Raw genomic sequence first — 16080 nt, 5'->3', positions numbered from 1 at the left:
TGTTGGGTGTGGGCAATCTGGGGCAGACAATTAGGAGTCGTGTCTGGTCGCGCCTGACGTGACCGGACGCGTCGAACGAAGTCACGTGCGCATATTATTGCCTCCCAACCGTCGGCCAAGACAATTATCTCCGTATCTCCGTCTTCCCATGGTCCGCGTATTTTGTTATGCTGAGGCATCTTGGAACTCTTCGGACTACTAGTAGTGGTGATCACGGAACTTTTCATCAATGGCCTTCCAAAATCTCCAGATACGATCCTTCGCTCAGTTAAAGGCACTAACGCCTTGACCTGAGCTTCCTTGCGTCCTTTATGTATTGGAAACTTGTATTATGCATAGCTGATCATCTATTTTCAAGAACAGACCGTCTTCCAATGCAGCATTTGCAGAACGCAATGGCCGTGCCAATCTGGCAGCTTTACATGATAGCTTGGCCCCGCTATGCGGCTTGATGCGTGGCGTAGATGCTGTTGTAGCAGCCTAAGGACTCGCGTTCCAAACCCCCCATATCCTGCCCCTTGAATCGAGTGGGATCCAGAGCTCTCTGCACCGCAGCATCGACTGGCTTGCCGTTCAACATATTGGCGAGGAACTTTGCTGACCCCGCTGCATGCGTGACCCAGACCGCTGCTGCCATATAAAGCCCATTCGCTTCTGGGATCGATCCAAGAAGGGGCATGTTGTCTGGAGTCATGGAGAATATCCCGTTGAATTTCTCTCGGGGAGCCAGATTCGTGTCTTGCGGAATCAACTGCAGACCGTGATTCAGTGTTATATCGAATTCCTGAATCCAATCGCCAACAGCGGTGCCCTTGGGTCTTTCAAATAGAGGCTTGTGGTTGTATGAGCCGAGCCCAAAGAAGGTGCCGTGATCTCGAACGTAGACGTGATGCTCTGGATATAGGACAAACGGAGACTTGTACGGCTTAGGCTCGTGGTATTCGCCGTACATGTACGGGTGCGCGACTGGGATAACCGGGATTGGAATCTCAAAGTCGCAGAGATTCTTCGCCCAGATTCCCGTAGCGAGGACAACTGTGGAAGCTTGGATGAATCCAGTAGAGGTGATAACTCCTTGAACTTCTCCACCACTGCGCTGAATCTTGGTGACTTCAGCTTCTAGCAGCTCAACGCCTCGTTCGCGAGCGTTCGATTGGAAAAATGCGGTGATTGTCGCAGGGCTCGCAGTTCCGTCGCCTGGAAAGTGCAGCGCTGATGCGCTATCCTCCTTGACCAAGTCAGGGGCCATCTCAGCCGCCTTCTGTGCCGAGATCAGTTCCGCTTCTAGGCCTCTCTTTATCGCAGTCTTGCATCGCCATTCGAGCTTATCGGCTGCGGCGCCGCTCGTCGCGATTTCCACCCCTCCAACATGATCGAATCCGCCTGGTATCTGGGAGTATTCCTTGACACTATCAATGGCCAGTCTCGTGAGGACCTCAGACTCGTTAAATTGGCCGATGAAGCCAGGCGCATACCCGGTCGAGCCTTTTAGCTCTGCGAAAGAACGGTCAATGAGGGTTATCTTCTTGGAGCCGTTGAAGGAAGAGGAGGAGAGAAAGTGCGCCAGTGCAGAGCCTACAATGCCGCCGCCGATGATGACAGTGTCCGTGGAATGCTGCGATGTCATTCTGACCAAGGGCTGCTCCGAAGAATGGGCATCATTGTTGAAGGCAAGGCATTAGTCTTAAGCTACCGCCAAGACATTCACTGTGGCAGTGTCCTTCGCATGGCGTGTTTGTAGAGTGGTTAGGGTTGGTTACTCTCGGGTGGAGAGTTAAACAAACTGGATACGAGGAAGGCACGCTCTTCGCGACATTCTTCCCACAACTCCGCCCATCTAACAATCAACTCCACCCAGCTCTACAATAGAAGCAATTACACGGAAGTAACCTTCTCGAATTCTGCGACCTCCAATACCTGCCATGACTGACCTACCACATTTTCAAGGTCAGCCAGATTCGCCGCATTCGTTTACTCCCTTCAATCTCATCGTCCCACTAGTCCAGAGCGGGCCCTCCGCAACTAGTGGGGAAAACTGGTCTCGATTTGTATAAGGAATTTCACGGTGAGTCACTGCTCTACGTTGAGAGTGACGTAGTCGAACAACCTCGTATTTATTAATAGACCTATAAGCATGTAGGCGCTATCGGTCAGAAGGAAGCTAATCTGCTACACATCCGAATTCATGCCGAAGCTCCGCGAGCCGTCTCTTCTAATTCTGTCCTCGATCCTGATGTTATAAAAGTACAAAAGTCCCATTACATGAGAGCCGCGACAAGGGGCCCAAGAACACCGCCGATGAGCAATCCCGCAGGTTTGTTGAGCGAGGCGCCACCGGTGAACTCAGGATCGGCGGGAGTCGGGGTACCAGATGCCTGACAAAGAAGGTGTTAGCTATTCGAGTTTGACATAAGGCTTGAGCAAGACGCTTACCGAGCTTCCGGAGGGAGATGGGGTGGCAGCGGCGGTCACTGTCGGGATCACCGAGGCAGAGCTCACAGTGGTAGAGTCTATCGCTGTCTCCTCAGGAGCAGAGGTGGTCTCTATCGATGCCTCGGTGGTAATGGTGGGTTGATCGCTCTCAGTGCCAGTCTCGGTGGCCGTTGCAGTCTCAGTGCTCGAACTCGACGAGCTCGGTTTAATGGGAGTCGCATCAACTCCACATTCCTCAGCAGCATTGGAGACCGAGTTCCCATACCACTTCCAAATATCATACTCGAGTGCGCAGTCCAAGCAAGCACTCAGCTTGGTCTCGAACTCGTCGGTGTCGCAGTAGCCTTGCGAGCGGGAGAGGGTGATGATGCCGCCTATTACGTTTGGGCAAGCATTAGGATTAGACTCGCTTGCTAAAAGATACCGGGTCTGGTCTACTCACCACAGTTGGCATGGCAGTCGTACTGAGGGGTGCCAGGGGCCTGACGCTTATGCAGCGGGACAAAGTCCGGGTACTCAAATGCAGTGGCAGCAGCCACAAGGCAGGCAATTGAAGCAGCGACGGTGATCCTCATGGTGAGATGAAGGGTGATGACCTTCAAATGAGGGACAGAATACAGATTGAGTCACGGATCGCGGAAAACTCACAGGTTGTAGGACTGAAGATCGCAGCGATATATCAGAACATGGCGGCTTTTATAGCTTTCGGGGTGTACGGTACATGTCCCGCCAACAAAGGAGTGCAACCACCACCATCCCGGCCATCCTCCGGAGCTAATAGCAATGTGGAAGCGGGTTTATTGCCAGCAATATCGACTGTCTCACTCGAGTCAAGGCCAGGTGCAACATCTCGTGGAAAACCGAGCCGACAAAGAGGGGCAAATGCCACACTCTGCTGCCATTGGCTGCTAGGGACAGGGCTCGTCTCCACTTCACATCTTATCAGATTGATATCCGAGCATCGGACATCAGCCTGAGCCCTGTTATCCACTGGTTCTTCCTGTTAGCTCAATCTATTCTCCTTGGCGCTGCTCTAGGATTCCTGCTCGCTTCCCTTCCGGATCTACAATTGGACGGATACAGGGCAGTCTGCACGGTGGCATGAGCAGGTTGCACATGCGAGCCGAGAAATCTCTTGCCCGTCACACCTCCATGACTCGGTCTAGTCGGTGCGCCGGTGAAACAACGTCGGACTGCCATATCACTCAATCTAACCGAGATGCTACCTCAGCTACGGTGTTTAATGAGGAGGGCTATAGGCTTATATTTATCGGCATCCGCCGGAAGCCCTGGTCGTGTCACCACCTTCCTCAACGATCAACCATTCTTCACCCGTCCATCCAAGTCACAAAATGAAGGCATTCGTCTCACTCATCGTTATGCTGACATCTCTTGTCAAGGCGCAACCTCATGGCGAAGAGGCTACCAAAGAGATGGGCCCTGTGGCGTTCATGTGGCCGCCAGACCGCACCTGGGGCGCAGCATACGATAACAACGCCCCATGCGGTTCAGTATCTGGTGTCGTCAACAGGACTGAGTTTCCCATGGGTTAGTCAATGGTCAGCACCCAAAGCTGTATAAGCTTCTGACTTGAAACACAGTCAACGGCCAGTTAGCCCTCGTCACACAAGATGAGTCTTGGAACGTTCAGATCGCCGTCTCTGACAAGAACAGTAAGTGCCCTCCTTCCTCCACCGCTACTCATTGCTTTAACGCCGTATTAACCATCTCATAGATCCAACCACCAATGATGACTTCGAAACCATCGTCGCCGCCCGCCGCATTAGCGATATCGACCCTGGCCATATGTGCTACCCTGTCCCGAATCCGGGTATTGACACAGAAGAAGGGATGAACGCTACTTTCCAGATAAGATACACCTCGGATTTTGACACGGACAAGAACGAGACGTATTACGCCTGTGCCGATGTCACTTATGTCCCCGCAAGCAAGTTCACCTATCAGGTTCCTTGCTTCAACGTCACGATTGATGAATTTACGCCTACGAATGGGACTGCTTCTGATGGAGATACTGAAGGCTCAGGTTCAGGCGCCTCTTCATCAGACTCAACCACTCACGACAGTAACACTAGTAGCTCTGGCGGCGGCTCTGGCCTCTCGGGCGGTGCAATCGCAGGCGTCGTCGTCGGCTGTGTTGCTGCGGTAACCATCGCAGCTATCCTGCTCTTCGGATACAGGCGCTTGCTCCAGAAGTACCGCTCTCTTCGGCAGAGGACGTCCGTGAGGAACATCGATGCGGACCTGGCTGCTGAGGCGGGCAAGCCGACGGCTGACAATTCATCGGAATCTGCCTCTTCCTATGGGCTGAGGAAGCTTAGGTGATTTATGGAATAAAGTAGATCATGGCTTGCCTATGGGTGTGGTCTTGACGAGACTGAAGGTAATGGTTGGGCTTATGAGGGATGATTTGACGGCCTGAAGATATGCGAACTTAATTGGAGTCTTTGTGAAACACTCTTGGTCTGTCTTCCTGTGTTTGCCTTATGACAGTCGCGGTTCAATTATATATATTTACGTTTGATGCCTGAAAACCCCACTCATTGAATTTTGACAAAATAGAAAACACATGATTTCCTGGCAGCTCAAAGACCAGAACAGACTCCTCTTTCTAACGGAGATCAGTGAATGTCCTTCAATGGTCACGCAAAACATGTACTGGAGGCTGACTCTCACCTCGTTTGTATTGGCCTGAGGCAGAGATAAGGCCGCAAGTGCACTTGACTCAAAAAGTCGCAGGGCGTGGCGATCACCATAATCAACCTCACGTCTTTCGTGCTTCCTCCCTCAGCAACTCGACAAATCTTCGCTTCCCTCACCGTAAAGCCGGATATATCGAAAGTCGTCACTATCACACTCAGTTTGCACATGTGTCGATACACTGGGCTCGTCTTTGCTGCCTAGTGGACGCCCTGTGAGTGACTTGAGCAACCGATGGAATCTGATCGAACCCACCCCAGTCAATGCCAGGTGGTCTGTTGATTCGCCCTTTCAATACCTCAAAAAGAACTCCCATGTCTTCACAATCGGCCCTTTGAGCTACAATTCAAAGTCGGCTGGGAATCTTCTCTGTCACTGGGCCACTCGCGATTGTTGCACCCAATCCGAGATCACATGACCACAATCAGCTGTGACATTTACTTGAGGCTCTTTGATGCGGCATCCATATAGAGTGAACTTGACTTGAACGTCCTCTTTTCGCGTTTCTTTGCTTATTGTCAACTATTTAGATGGCCGGACCGTCGCAGTCTTCTTGGTTGTGAAGTGGCCTCAACCAACAGCCGCCCACTTCGTCGCTAACTCTTACTTTTGCTATGTCTATGTTCAGATCGCCTGGGGAGGCTGACTCTTCTGATTCCGACTCGAGTTCCGGGTCCAGCGACAATGAAGTCATCTCAAAGCAAGAGACAAAGATTGAAGCCAACCGTCCACTCGAAAATGCAAAGCAGCGACCCTGGTCAGTAGACGAAGAGTCGGCGGAGGGCAGCGACATCAAAGACCTCCTTGACACAGATACTGAAAGCCACTCCAATATGATGACTGCGGCCTTACTTGAGTTTTACTGCCTGACTAGAGCTGCGGATCTTCTGAACAGACAGCATGGTTCTCACAAGAGGTACACGCGTGACTCTCCGGAAGTACAATTTCTTGGCAAAAAGATGTACTCTCATAAATCGAAGTTTCTCTCGTCCCACGGTGTTATTGCTGAGGGTATTGACTCGGAAAAATGGGGCTCCACTCGACAGTATTATCGCGATAACCTCGACGCTCTCGGGCTGTCCGCGCTGGAAGGGCTCGATATCGGGGGTGATAAGCGAAAATCGGCTTCAATTGAAGCCACTGGCAACCTTGTTCTGGCATCTAAGTCTGTCCGAGACATTAATGCGCACACAAGGGGACAAGCTACGGGAAAATTACGCTTAGAAGGCCCGACTGTTGGGCCGCTGGATTTGCGAGAACGGCCTGGTGGAGAGCGCATGTCTGCGTTAGAGGATTTTCATCTTGATCCAAGACGTATCCCACGCCCTTTACTACCGCTGACTGGAAGCTCGCCGACGAGCTTTCCGTTGTTTGAACTCAATCCGACCACGCCCAACACTACGATGTCAAGGTACGCAGTGGAGTTCACCGAGATCAAAACTGTTGGTCGAGGGTCATTTGGTGAAGTATATCATGTGAAGAACCATATTGACGGACAAGACTATGCTGTAAAAAAGATTCCTCTCAGCCAGAGGCGGCTCGAACAGCTACAGTGTGGAAATGAAAATCAGCTCGAGAATATTATGAAGGAAATTCGAACACTTGCTCGGCTGGAGCATGCAAATGTCGTACGGTATTATGGTGCTTGGATAGAACAGACTCACTTTCCGCGCCTTCCATTCACCGGTCAACAGAATCCAGCGAATATTGAATACGAGCAGACTCAAGATAGCGAACCTGATCAGCCTTCAGGACCAGGCGATGACAGCTTTGGCGTTGTTTTCGAACATTCACAAGAATCGCAGCTACCATCTACAGCGGGCGACTCGATAGACTCTCACGGCAGTCATGATGTCTCCGCAAAATCTCATTCGTCGGAGAAGCCGTTGTCAAGTAGCGTTGAGGACGACGTCGAGTCAATACCCCGCAACTTCAGTGACCCAACTTGCAGCCAACTCTCAACGTTCGGCGCTTCAGATGGCGATATCTTCACAGATGGGCTGAGTCACGACCAATCGCGAATGCAGCTGCAGCGTAGACATCGCAACGGGGATGCCGTTCCAGCTGTGGTTTTGCACATCCAAATGTCTCTGCATCCGATACCGCTCAGCTCGTACTTGAGCCAGCAAGCAACCGACGATAGTCAAACTCTCCTCCGCCGACACTGCTACCATCTCGTACCATCACTGAAACTGATTCTGAACATCATCGCCGGTGTCGACTATCTTCACTCCAAAGGCATCATACACAGGGATCTCAAACCCGCCAACATATTTCTTTCTTGCTCCGAAGACAGAAACTTCAAGGAGTGTCTCCCCTGTATGTCAAAAACCGGAGCCTGTTCCAAGTTCTGCCATCCCCGCATTGGCGACTTCGGCCTTGTTGCAGATATTTCTCACATGAACGATTGCTCCTCCGCCAACTCACCTGTATCTACCGGTCAAAATACCCCTAAGCTCAACCGTGTCGTCGGGACAGAATTCTACTGCCCGCCTTTCTTCCAAAACGCTGATGTGCCCGACACCGGCTCATCAGAGAACTTCAACTACTCGATTGACGAATCCCTCGATGTCTATGCCCTTGGCGTCATCCTCTTTGAACTCGTCTACCGCATAAACACCAAGATGGAACGTCAGATGGTCCTGACTGGATTAACCAGGGGAGTGCAAACTGACTCAGGCCTGGAACGGCCATCTTTCCCCCCCGACTTTGAGCAAAAGGTCGACTGCGCCGAGGTTGTTTTGCGCAGTGGGGAGACTATTGCAGACGCACTAAAGGTGTGTATTCGAGGGATGCTGGGGCTGTCGCCGAGCCGGCATTGGCGATGCTCGACAGTTCAGGGATACCTAGAGAAGTTGTTGAATGCTGCCCAAGATATATCGCTATAAGTCGTGCGATGGGGCTACCTTTCGCAATTGTTGCTAGCCGTCGCGCTCAGCCAATCTTGCCATCCAATAGTCATAAACGCTAGACGTTCATATTGTCTTCCCACCATCGAAGTCTATCTAAAACCTTAATCCTATACTGAACCGTGGACGAATGCCGCCGCTTTGATCAGAATGATCGTTGAGATCCCACAACATCTACCTTGCTCCCCAACCTTTCCAACTACTCTCGCAATGAGCGAGAACATCGCCTTGGCGCACCTTTCGCCCGTCTCCAATATGCCGATGAAAACTTCTGGCGTCGCCGGCTCCCGGTCAGAAATCGCTCGCGTCTCACTCAAATCACTTGATGAGCGTACTCAGATGACCCGATCGGAACGGGAACCTGAACCTGACTTGGTAGACTGCTCGGTCGAAGATTGCACAACGACTTCCCGACGAGCAGAAGAAGAGGCGATACCACTCAGACTCGGCTTCTCGAAATGCAGTCTCCACCTTGATCGCGACAACCCTGAGGTCGTCAACCGCCTCAAGTACTGTAACAAGGAGCTGGATACAAGTGCCGTTACCATCATATTCTACCACGTCGGGCTGGATAAAAATAAAGAAGTCGTGCAACTGTCTGCTGTGGCATCACGCCACAAAAGCTTGGCCTTCAGCTGCCCTGTCAAACCGTCCGCCAGACAGAAGCACGGACGAATAGACGACAGCCTGGTCCTGGGCAACATGTGCATGCCCCTACCATTACCATCGCAGTCATCAGCACCAGGTGAAGCAGGCGCGCTAGATCGCAAGGAAAAAACCACGCACGCGATTGAAACCCATTCAAGCGAAGAAACCATCGACATTGGCAAAATCGTCCTCACCGCGCACTCAGGATCTTGCAACGACCACATGCACCTAATCCGCACAATACTAAGCTGCGGCATCAAGCCGCCAACCTCTATCCGCCTCTCAGACACCCTGCCGCTCTTCAAAACCATGCGCGAGAACAGATGGTTGACTTTGATACGATCCTTACCAAGTACGCGGATTGTGGAACTGGAACTCGAACTGGAAGTGGAGCGTGGGCGCTGCGATCAGTTGTCGAGGCGGTATTTCCCGAGACAGAGAGGGCTTGCTACATGTTTAGTATCCCCTACGAGGAGTTTGCGGCGCGCACGGGGCTGAATATGTTTGGGGTTAGGCCGGTGAGGCAGGTTTTGAAATGGGTTCGCCTGCTGGGCCTTGAGGTAGTCTTGCTGATAGGGGGTTTCTCGTTGAGGGTGTCTAAGCCAGTGTCGATTGCTCACTAGGCTCCCAGCTGTTGCCGTGATCCTAAGATAGGAGTATTGTGTGGTCAGGAGTGTCGAAAGCCACCTTTCTTCCAGCAGCAAGGGCGCGGCCTTTAAATGCAGCTGCCGAGCCTTTGGAAACCAACTGCATGATGGTGGGATGTTCTAGACAACGACTTCTTGAGACCGGTGCTATCGGCGTTATGGTGATGAAGTTGTCCGACCCAATAGAATCTGAAATCTGCGGACGTCTGTTTGAGCAAGAGAATAACAAAGAATATGCCACCAGGATCCTGTGAGTTGTATTTGTACTTGTAGCTGATAGAGCACTGGTACTTACGATGGAATGCTGGCGGAGGCCTCCCCCCTGCCGGCAGGCTCAATCGCCGGGCGCCTGCCTTCGTGCCTGCTTTAGATGGCTTCATACCTCGATAGTTCTTTCCGCATGTATCTTACATATGTAATTATGCTGTTAACCGGCCCGGTTGGAAACCTTCCACTTGGATGCCCGACCACCGTTCCTTTTGCTTTGTCTCGCAAGTCGAGCACAAAGAGCGGACTGCAGTGACAGAAGCTGCTCTTGCGTCTGCGTCTGCGCCCTGCTCAACCTATCATTTCCTCCTCTTCTCACCTTCGGCCAGAACACAAAGGACCTGGCGAGGCCATAAATCGGCCCTCGAACATCCCGGTCATGCATCGCATCATGCAGTTCAGAGACGTCGCTCTGCGCCAATTCGACCGTGTCTTTGAGACCGCGCAGCGTTGTTTGTCGGCCAGCATTTCTTCAACGCTTATGCCTATGCGCCGCCGGTTACATGCAGGAACAGGTTGATGAGTTGGTGGAGTTTGCGGGGAGGTTGATCACTATGGGGCTTGAGAGGGATAGAGCGGGTGTTGAGGAGACGGTTTTTAGTTGTTTACTATAGTTAATGTTGTAAGCTTCTTGTGAATTGGACTAAGAATAAGAATAAAGGCTTTTCCATGGGGAACACAAAGATGCGGAACACAAAGATCTGCAGGAGGTTACATATGGGGGAATTATGTCCGCAGTCCATAGGACAGTACCTGAGTCCCTGCTGCGTGCTGCATGATAGCTAATCGTTGTCGGAAGCATCCTGGCCCCCCCCCCCCCCCCTACCCCCCGCCTGGCTGTGCATCTACGTCATCTGCAGATACTCGCCTTCATTCCTGCATGGACTTTTGCCAATTGACCCCGGAGATGAGGCTGTTTTAAGCATAGAGCCAAGCAGATCTTGGTATAGCTTAACCAATCTTGGTCCTTGGTCTTTTTTGGCGCATTTTGACCCTGGGGTTCAATACCCAGGCCCCACATATCGAAGCGGCGCTGTGTACCTTTTAGGGCATACGCTGTGCTGCTAACTAGGATTGATACCCATTGGCTGCGCTGTCAAGCACTGCCTCCGAACAATGAGACAGCGCATAAAGAGCAGCAATGCTATCTTTTTCTTTGGGTCATCTCTGATCCCCCGGTGGTTGCCGGCGTTTACCCTGGCCGAAGGACCTGATGGCGCCGTAAAGGAAAAGGTGAGGCTGGTGGACATGACAGGCGACGGCAAAGTGGACTACCTGTACGTTGATAGCGATGGGAAGATTACGATGCGGGAAAATCTCGGCACGGGTGGAAAGTATCAGCCAGGAGAAGGAGTAATCTTCTGTGACTGTGAACAATGTTCTCAAATATTCGCTGTACTCTCGCAAAGTACTGACTCCTTGGCCATTGGATGGTGACGGCACGAGCGACTACTTCTGGCTCGACCACACCGGCAAAGGCTGGGGCTACCTGAACACTGAGAAGGGGGAGAACCAGTGGAATGCCCTAGGCCAGATCGCCAAAGGAGACTACAAGCGAGAAAATGTTCGGATGGCGGTGCTGACTCCCAGCAAACGTGTGGATTACGTTGTGCTGAACGAGACTACCGGCGGAGCAGAGTGGTATGAGAACTTAAAGAGTGAAGGAGGCTGGGGATGGAAGCACCGACGGGAGATTGCTGAAGGGCCCAAGAACACGATTGAAAGCAAGTTTGGCTGGCAGTTCAAGGTAAAGAACGTGCGTTTCGCGGAGTAAGTCCCATGTCCAGTATCCTACATCGCTCCTTCCTCAATATCTGGTGTGGCTGACACTGACACTGCCTACCTAGTCTGGACGGCGACGGCCTGAACGACTACCTCTACGTCAATGACACAGGCGCCACGGTGATGTGGCGCCTCAAGAACACTGGCCCCCCAGAATATGGCCCGGCCACGCTGGTTGCGGATGGAGTTGATGTGCTGGCGTGGCAAGTGCAGTTCGCTGATACAAATAGCGACGGCCGCCTCGACTACGTGGCGGTTGGCAGCACTACTGGCAATGCACGCTCCTAGCACAACCTGGGCTTTCGAGAAGATAGGTCTATTAGGTGGAACACCCCGCTGAGCTTCGCGGACGGGGTCGGCATTCCTGGTAAGAGTGTCAGGATCACCAAGTTGTGTTTCGTTCTCGTGTAACTGATTATAATCCTTCGGCTAACATTTACACCACTTCAGATGACCGGCGAACCAGCGTACTGATTACCTGACCGTCAATCCTGTAACAAGGAAACCATGCTCTGGAAGAATCACTGCTGGCCACTTCCTGACCAGGGGCAGGATGGCGATAGTGAGGATGGTGAGGACGATGATAATGTTTCATAGCCGCCATCTCCACCAGTATCCCATACCTCAAGGCTATGGATTAACCCTTCTGCCCTACTGGTAATGATACTCATACATCTCCACCTAATGCTTACATAACAATAACAACGGAGACAATGGCGAAGGCGATACTGGTGAAACGGTGTATGTTATGTGGATGACGACGTCTACGATGATCCTCGGGTGTCCTGTCACCGGCCATGTACGATGGTGCTACTACCTTCCAGCAACCTTCCCGAGACAACAATCTTAATCCCACCTTATTCTACTTCATCGAGGTCGGTAATGGTAGAATCTTTGCTCAAAGTCAATGGTGTGGAGATCCACGAAGTTTGCAGCGTGCTTTCAGGTTCGATTGTAGGGATCGTTAAGATGACTGGACGGACATGGGTGCGCTCCCTACGATCCCAGCTACTGACGAGGAGGATATTGATCTAGATGGGGGTCGCGCGGAGGATGACGTTGATTGTGATCTATGCGAGTGTATATATCTTGGCTCGGCGAACCTACGTTCGCGGACAAATAATACCAGGAGATGATCGCGAACAGAGCCGTTGGAGAGAATGCTGTGGGAGATAAAGGATGTCCAACCTTTACAGAGTAGATAGCTCTAGGTAAGAGCTAGAGATTGTAGCTATAATATGTGTAGAGTACTTAGTACTGTATATAAAAAGGTCACGACCGCGGGCCTCGGCTGTTCCTGACTCCCCGCATCCCCAGTGATCGACATTTCACGACATCAATACATAGTCATAATCTGACCTCCTCTATCTTACACCTTGCTCTATAATACAATTCACAACCCACCTCACCATCAGGGTATTCTAGAAAATGTCTAACCCGCGTCTGAAGAACTTCCCAACAGCCCCGTACGCCGAACCGCTTCTCCCGCAACTGGACATTCCGAGCCCCTATCACACGGAGCTCCACCATTCCCTGCGCGCCCATGTCCGCTCATACATAGAAAAATACATCGCGCCCTACGCGCAAGAATGGGAAACCGCCGGCGAAATACCAGCCCACGTCTATAAGCGACACGCCGAGCACGGATTTACAATCGTGCACCCGCTTACGTCGCCCGAGGACTCAGCGCACATCGCACTACCGGGGAACGTCTCGCGCGATAAATGGGATACGTGGTGCTCGCTTATTGTCTCGGATGAGTTTAATCGGGTTGGCTTCGTCGGGGTCATTTGGGGTCTTGGTGGGGGGAATGCCATTGGGTGTCCGCCTATTGCGAGGTTTGGGACGGCGGAGCAGAGGAGGAGATGGTTGCCGGGGATTGCGAGGGGCGATCTGAGGTTTTGTTTGGGGATCACGGAGCCGGACGGTATTTTCTTTCCGTTCGCTTTTGAAGCTTTTCATAGGTTGGGTTGAGATGCTGACTGGGTGAGTATAGCTGGATCCGATGTCGCGAATATCCAGACGACTGCGAAGCGCGAGAGTGATTACTATGTTGTGAATGGGTCAAAGAAGTGGATTACCAATGGTATCTGGGCGGACTTCTGCACTGCTGCGGTAAGGACCGGTGGGCCGGGGAGGGGTGGTATCAGCCTGCTCATTATTCCTTTGGCGGCCAAGGGAGTAACGAGGCGGAGGATGCACAATTCTGGAGTCAATGCGAGCGGTATGTTGCTCGATGGAGACGGTCATATCTTGACCGGCAAGCAAAATTGACGGACTGTCCAGGCTCAACCTTTATCGAGTTCGACGACGTCCACGTCCCAGCGGACCACCTCGTCGGCGAAGAGAATAAAGGTTTCCCACTCATTATGTCAAGTATGTCAATTCTATTGAGCCCCGAGCTGAAAAACTGACCAAATCAGACTTCAACCCTGAGCGCCTCTCCCTAGCAGCCGCATCCCTCCGCCTTGCACGCGTCTGCGCCGAAGATGCCTTCAACTATGCCATCAAGCGCGAAACATTCGGCTCCCCGCTTATCCAAAAACAAGCCATCCAAGCCAAGATATTCAAGTTCGGACTGATGATTGAACCGGCATACGCATTCATGGAGCAGCTCGTAAACATTATCGAGCAGACGAAGGACCGGCCGGTCGATGACGTGCGGATTGGAGGCATGACGGCTCTGCTGAAGGTCATGTCGACGAGAGCATTGGAGAAGAGTGTTCGTGAAGCGCAGCAGATCCTCGGAGGTGCTGGGTATAACAAGGCGGGTCAGGGGGCGAGGATCGAACAGATTAGTCGCGATGCGAGAGTGCATGTTGTTGGGGGTGGGAGTGAGGAGATAATGATGGGGTTGGCGTTGCAGGAGGAGACGAAGGCATTGAGATCGAGGAGAGCGGCGCTGGAAAGGAAGGCGAGGTTGTAATTTAAACAAGTTTCGTGAATGTATTTGAGGGTAGAACTGTGAGGTGGTAAGAAGTAAGAGAGCCCCCGGTCCAGGCTCCACCCTGCCAGAACGGGATCTTCGGGTGCGTCTATACCGACCTTCTCTCACAAACCCATTCACTCTTCACAGCACCCATGACCAAGAACAAAACAACCCCACCTACACCAGCACTACGGCCTTTGACTCTCCTACAGGTTCATCCTCCTCGCCCTTCCCTCATCGTGGTTCAATATTCATCTCTGGCCTGCCTGGCTTGCCTGTTGAACGTTGAAGTCTCAGCCATCAATTCACTTTGCCTGCTATCTGCATACCTAGGATGGACACTCACCCACTAGTCCTCCCCTCCGCGCCCCCCCAATCCTCAGGCAACAGAGACTGGCCCTTCTCGAGTCAATCTTGATGAAGCTATCTCAGCGGCAGTAGTCCAGCAACCTGTTCCCACATCCGCCGACAGCATCATCAGCATAAAGTCTGAGGATGACGAAGGAGGCTTGACCACACTGAATGAGTCTAGCGGAGATGAGGATTATCGCCCACCCAAACGTCCTGCGCGAGAAGCCATTCCGCATCCAGTCATACCTGAAGAAGGTAAATCGAGCAGAAATTGCAGCGGAGTGTCCAGAGCCTACGTAACTAAGGGCAAAATCTCATCAAAATCATCTCAGGCATCGACGCCAATGACCTTCCACTTCCACCTACTGCACCGAGCATGGCCGTGAAGTACCTTCTAAACGAGCCGATCCGCAGACGGCTAGGCAGGCACGAAGCCAACGGCGAACCGATCAGGAAGCCTCTTAAGGGGTGATCGAGATTGGAGCCGCATTCGCCCAGACGCGTGGTGAGATCGCGAATGCCCCGTGCACCTTCTGTGCGTCGGAAAAGGCAACATGGAAAGCCTGTGTCTTTCCGCCCGCGACACCAGGGAAGCCTAGAGCGGGTGATCGCGTGTGTGCCAACTGTTGCTTCTCCAAGCAATGGGACTGCAGCCTCAGTTAGTACAGTTTCAGCACTAAGGAACCTGCCATTTATGAAAATAGACAACTAATTCTGAGTGCCGATGCAGAGAAAAACGCGCTTGATCACCCTGTCCAACGAAATTATACTGCTTCTGACGCTCCCCTGGTGGCTTCGTTCAAGGCCATCGCCGGTCCACTACCGCATTCAACTATACCGCGAGCTGAGCTGCAATTAGCACCGCCCAGAATAACGACCCGCCGCGCTCGAGGTGACGTTGTGAAATTCCCCCTTGGCAGTGACGCATTCAATGACCGGACGAAGCTAGAACAGGCATCGGAGAAATACAAAGAGTATATCCACGTAGTGGAAGACAGGATCAGTCAGCTTGAGTTCGTGGAAATTGAGAAAACGGTGGCGAACCCCTGGACGTTCAAGCTGGAGGGCGAGCTACCGCAGCCAGCAGGTATTGGGGCATTGTCCCGTCTGACGAGCGGGGTTTCTTGAGTTTCCCCTAAGTCGGGACATGTACTTTGACCTCCCAAAGCTACGACATGGGTTGGACAAGATGAGAGGGCGCCTGAAGAAAATTGGCAAGAGGATCAGGCAGCTTGAAACGGTTCAAGACGATCCGTGGGAGTTGATGTAGACCGAGGAGCATAAACTAGAGGAAGCAAGCCCTCGTGATGCCGCTGTCACAAACTCGACTACGAAACTACGGAGACAATATTCATGGGCCTGGATGTGGCGCGCCGCGCCCCAGTTTTGTCAGCAT

General features: G+C 52.2%; 6 protein-coding genes across 6 annotated transcripts; 4 read left to right on the top strand and 2 right to left on the bottom strand.

The window, feature by feature from the left end:
- Positions 1-1629, bottom strand: BDV17DRAFT_255735 (NAD(P)/FAD-dependent oxidoreductase; the record flags this gene model as incomplete). Its single annotated transcript, XM_073756965.1, has 1 exon — positions 1-1629. A coding segment is annotated over one exon (1190 nt), but the record flags the coding sequence as incomplete, so codon positions are not given.
- A 629-nt stretch (positions 1630-2258) lies between these two features.
- On the bottom strand, positions 2259-3008 carry BDV17DRAFT_288530 (uncharacterized protein; the record flags this gene model as incomplete). Its single annotated transcript, XM_073761433.1, has 3 exons — positions 2259-2375; positions 2434-2807; positions 2876-3008. The coding sequence occupies 3 exons, from the start codon at positions 3006-3008 to the stop codon at positions 2259-2261; spliced, it is 624 nt and encodes a 207-aa protein (XP_073618793.1).
- Positions 3009-3785: 777 nt separating this feature from the next.
- Positions 3786-8039, top strand: BDV17DRAFT_288529 (putative protein kinase; the record flags this gene model as incomplete). Its single annotated transcript, XM_073761432.1, has 4 exons — positions 3786-3981; positions 4035-4106; positions 4169-4772; positions 5780-8039. The coding sequence occupies 4 exons, from the start codon at positions 3786-3788 to the stop codon at positions 8037-8039; spliced, it is 3132 nt and encodes a 1043-aa protein (XP_073618792.1).
- A 231-nt stretch (positions 8040-8270) lies between these two features.
- On the top strand, positions 8271-9206 carry BDV17DRAFT_288528 (uncharacterized protein; the record flags this gene model as incomplete). Its single annotated transcript, XM_073761431.1, has 1 exon — positions 8271-9206. The coding sequence occupies one exon, from the start codon at positions 8271-8273 to the stop codon at positions 9204-9206; it is 936 nt and encodes a 311-aa protein (XP_073618791.1).
- A 1532-nt stretch (positions 9207-10738) lies between these two features.
- BDV17DRAFT_288527 (FG-GAP repeat domain-containing protein) lies at positions 10739-11692 on the top strand (the record flags this gene model as incomplete). The annotated part of the gene is made up of 3 exons (XM_073761430.1): positions 10739-10956; positions 11069-11392; positions 11470-11692. 3 exons carry the CDS (start codon positions 10739-10741, stop codon positions 11690-11692), a joined length of 765 nt encoding a protein of 254 aa, XP_073618790.1.
- Positions 11693-12750: 1058 nt separating this feature from the next.
- BDV17DRAFT_229610 (acyl-CoA dehydrogenase family protein) lies at positions 12751-14474 on the top strand. Its single transcript, XM_073755758.1, has 4 exons — positions 12751-13331; positions 13401-13628; positions 13691-13780; positions 13828-14474. The coding sequence occupies exons 1-4, from the start codon at positions 12833-12835 to the stop codon at positions 14328-14330; spliced, it is 1320 nt and encodes a 439-aa protein (XP_073618789.1). The 5' UTR covers positions 12751-12832; the 3' UTR covers positions 14331-14474.
- The last annotated feature ends 1606 nt before the right edge of the window (positions 14475-16080 follow it).

Source organism: Aspergillus undulatus (genome assembly GCF_047715775.1).
Source record: "Aspergillus undulatus strain CBS 261.88 unplaced genomic scaffold BDV17scaffold_8, whole genome shotgun sequence".
Classification (NCBI taxonomy): Eukaryota; Fungi; Ascomycota; class Eurotiomycetes; order Eurotiales; family Aspergillaceae; genus Aspergillus; species Aspergillus undulatus.
This window is presented reverse-complemented; position numbering and strand designations above follow the sequence as displayed.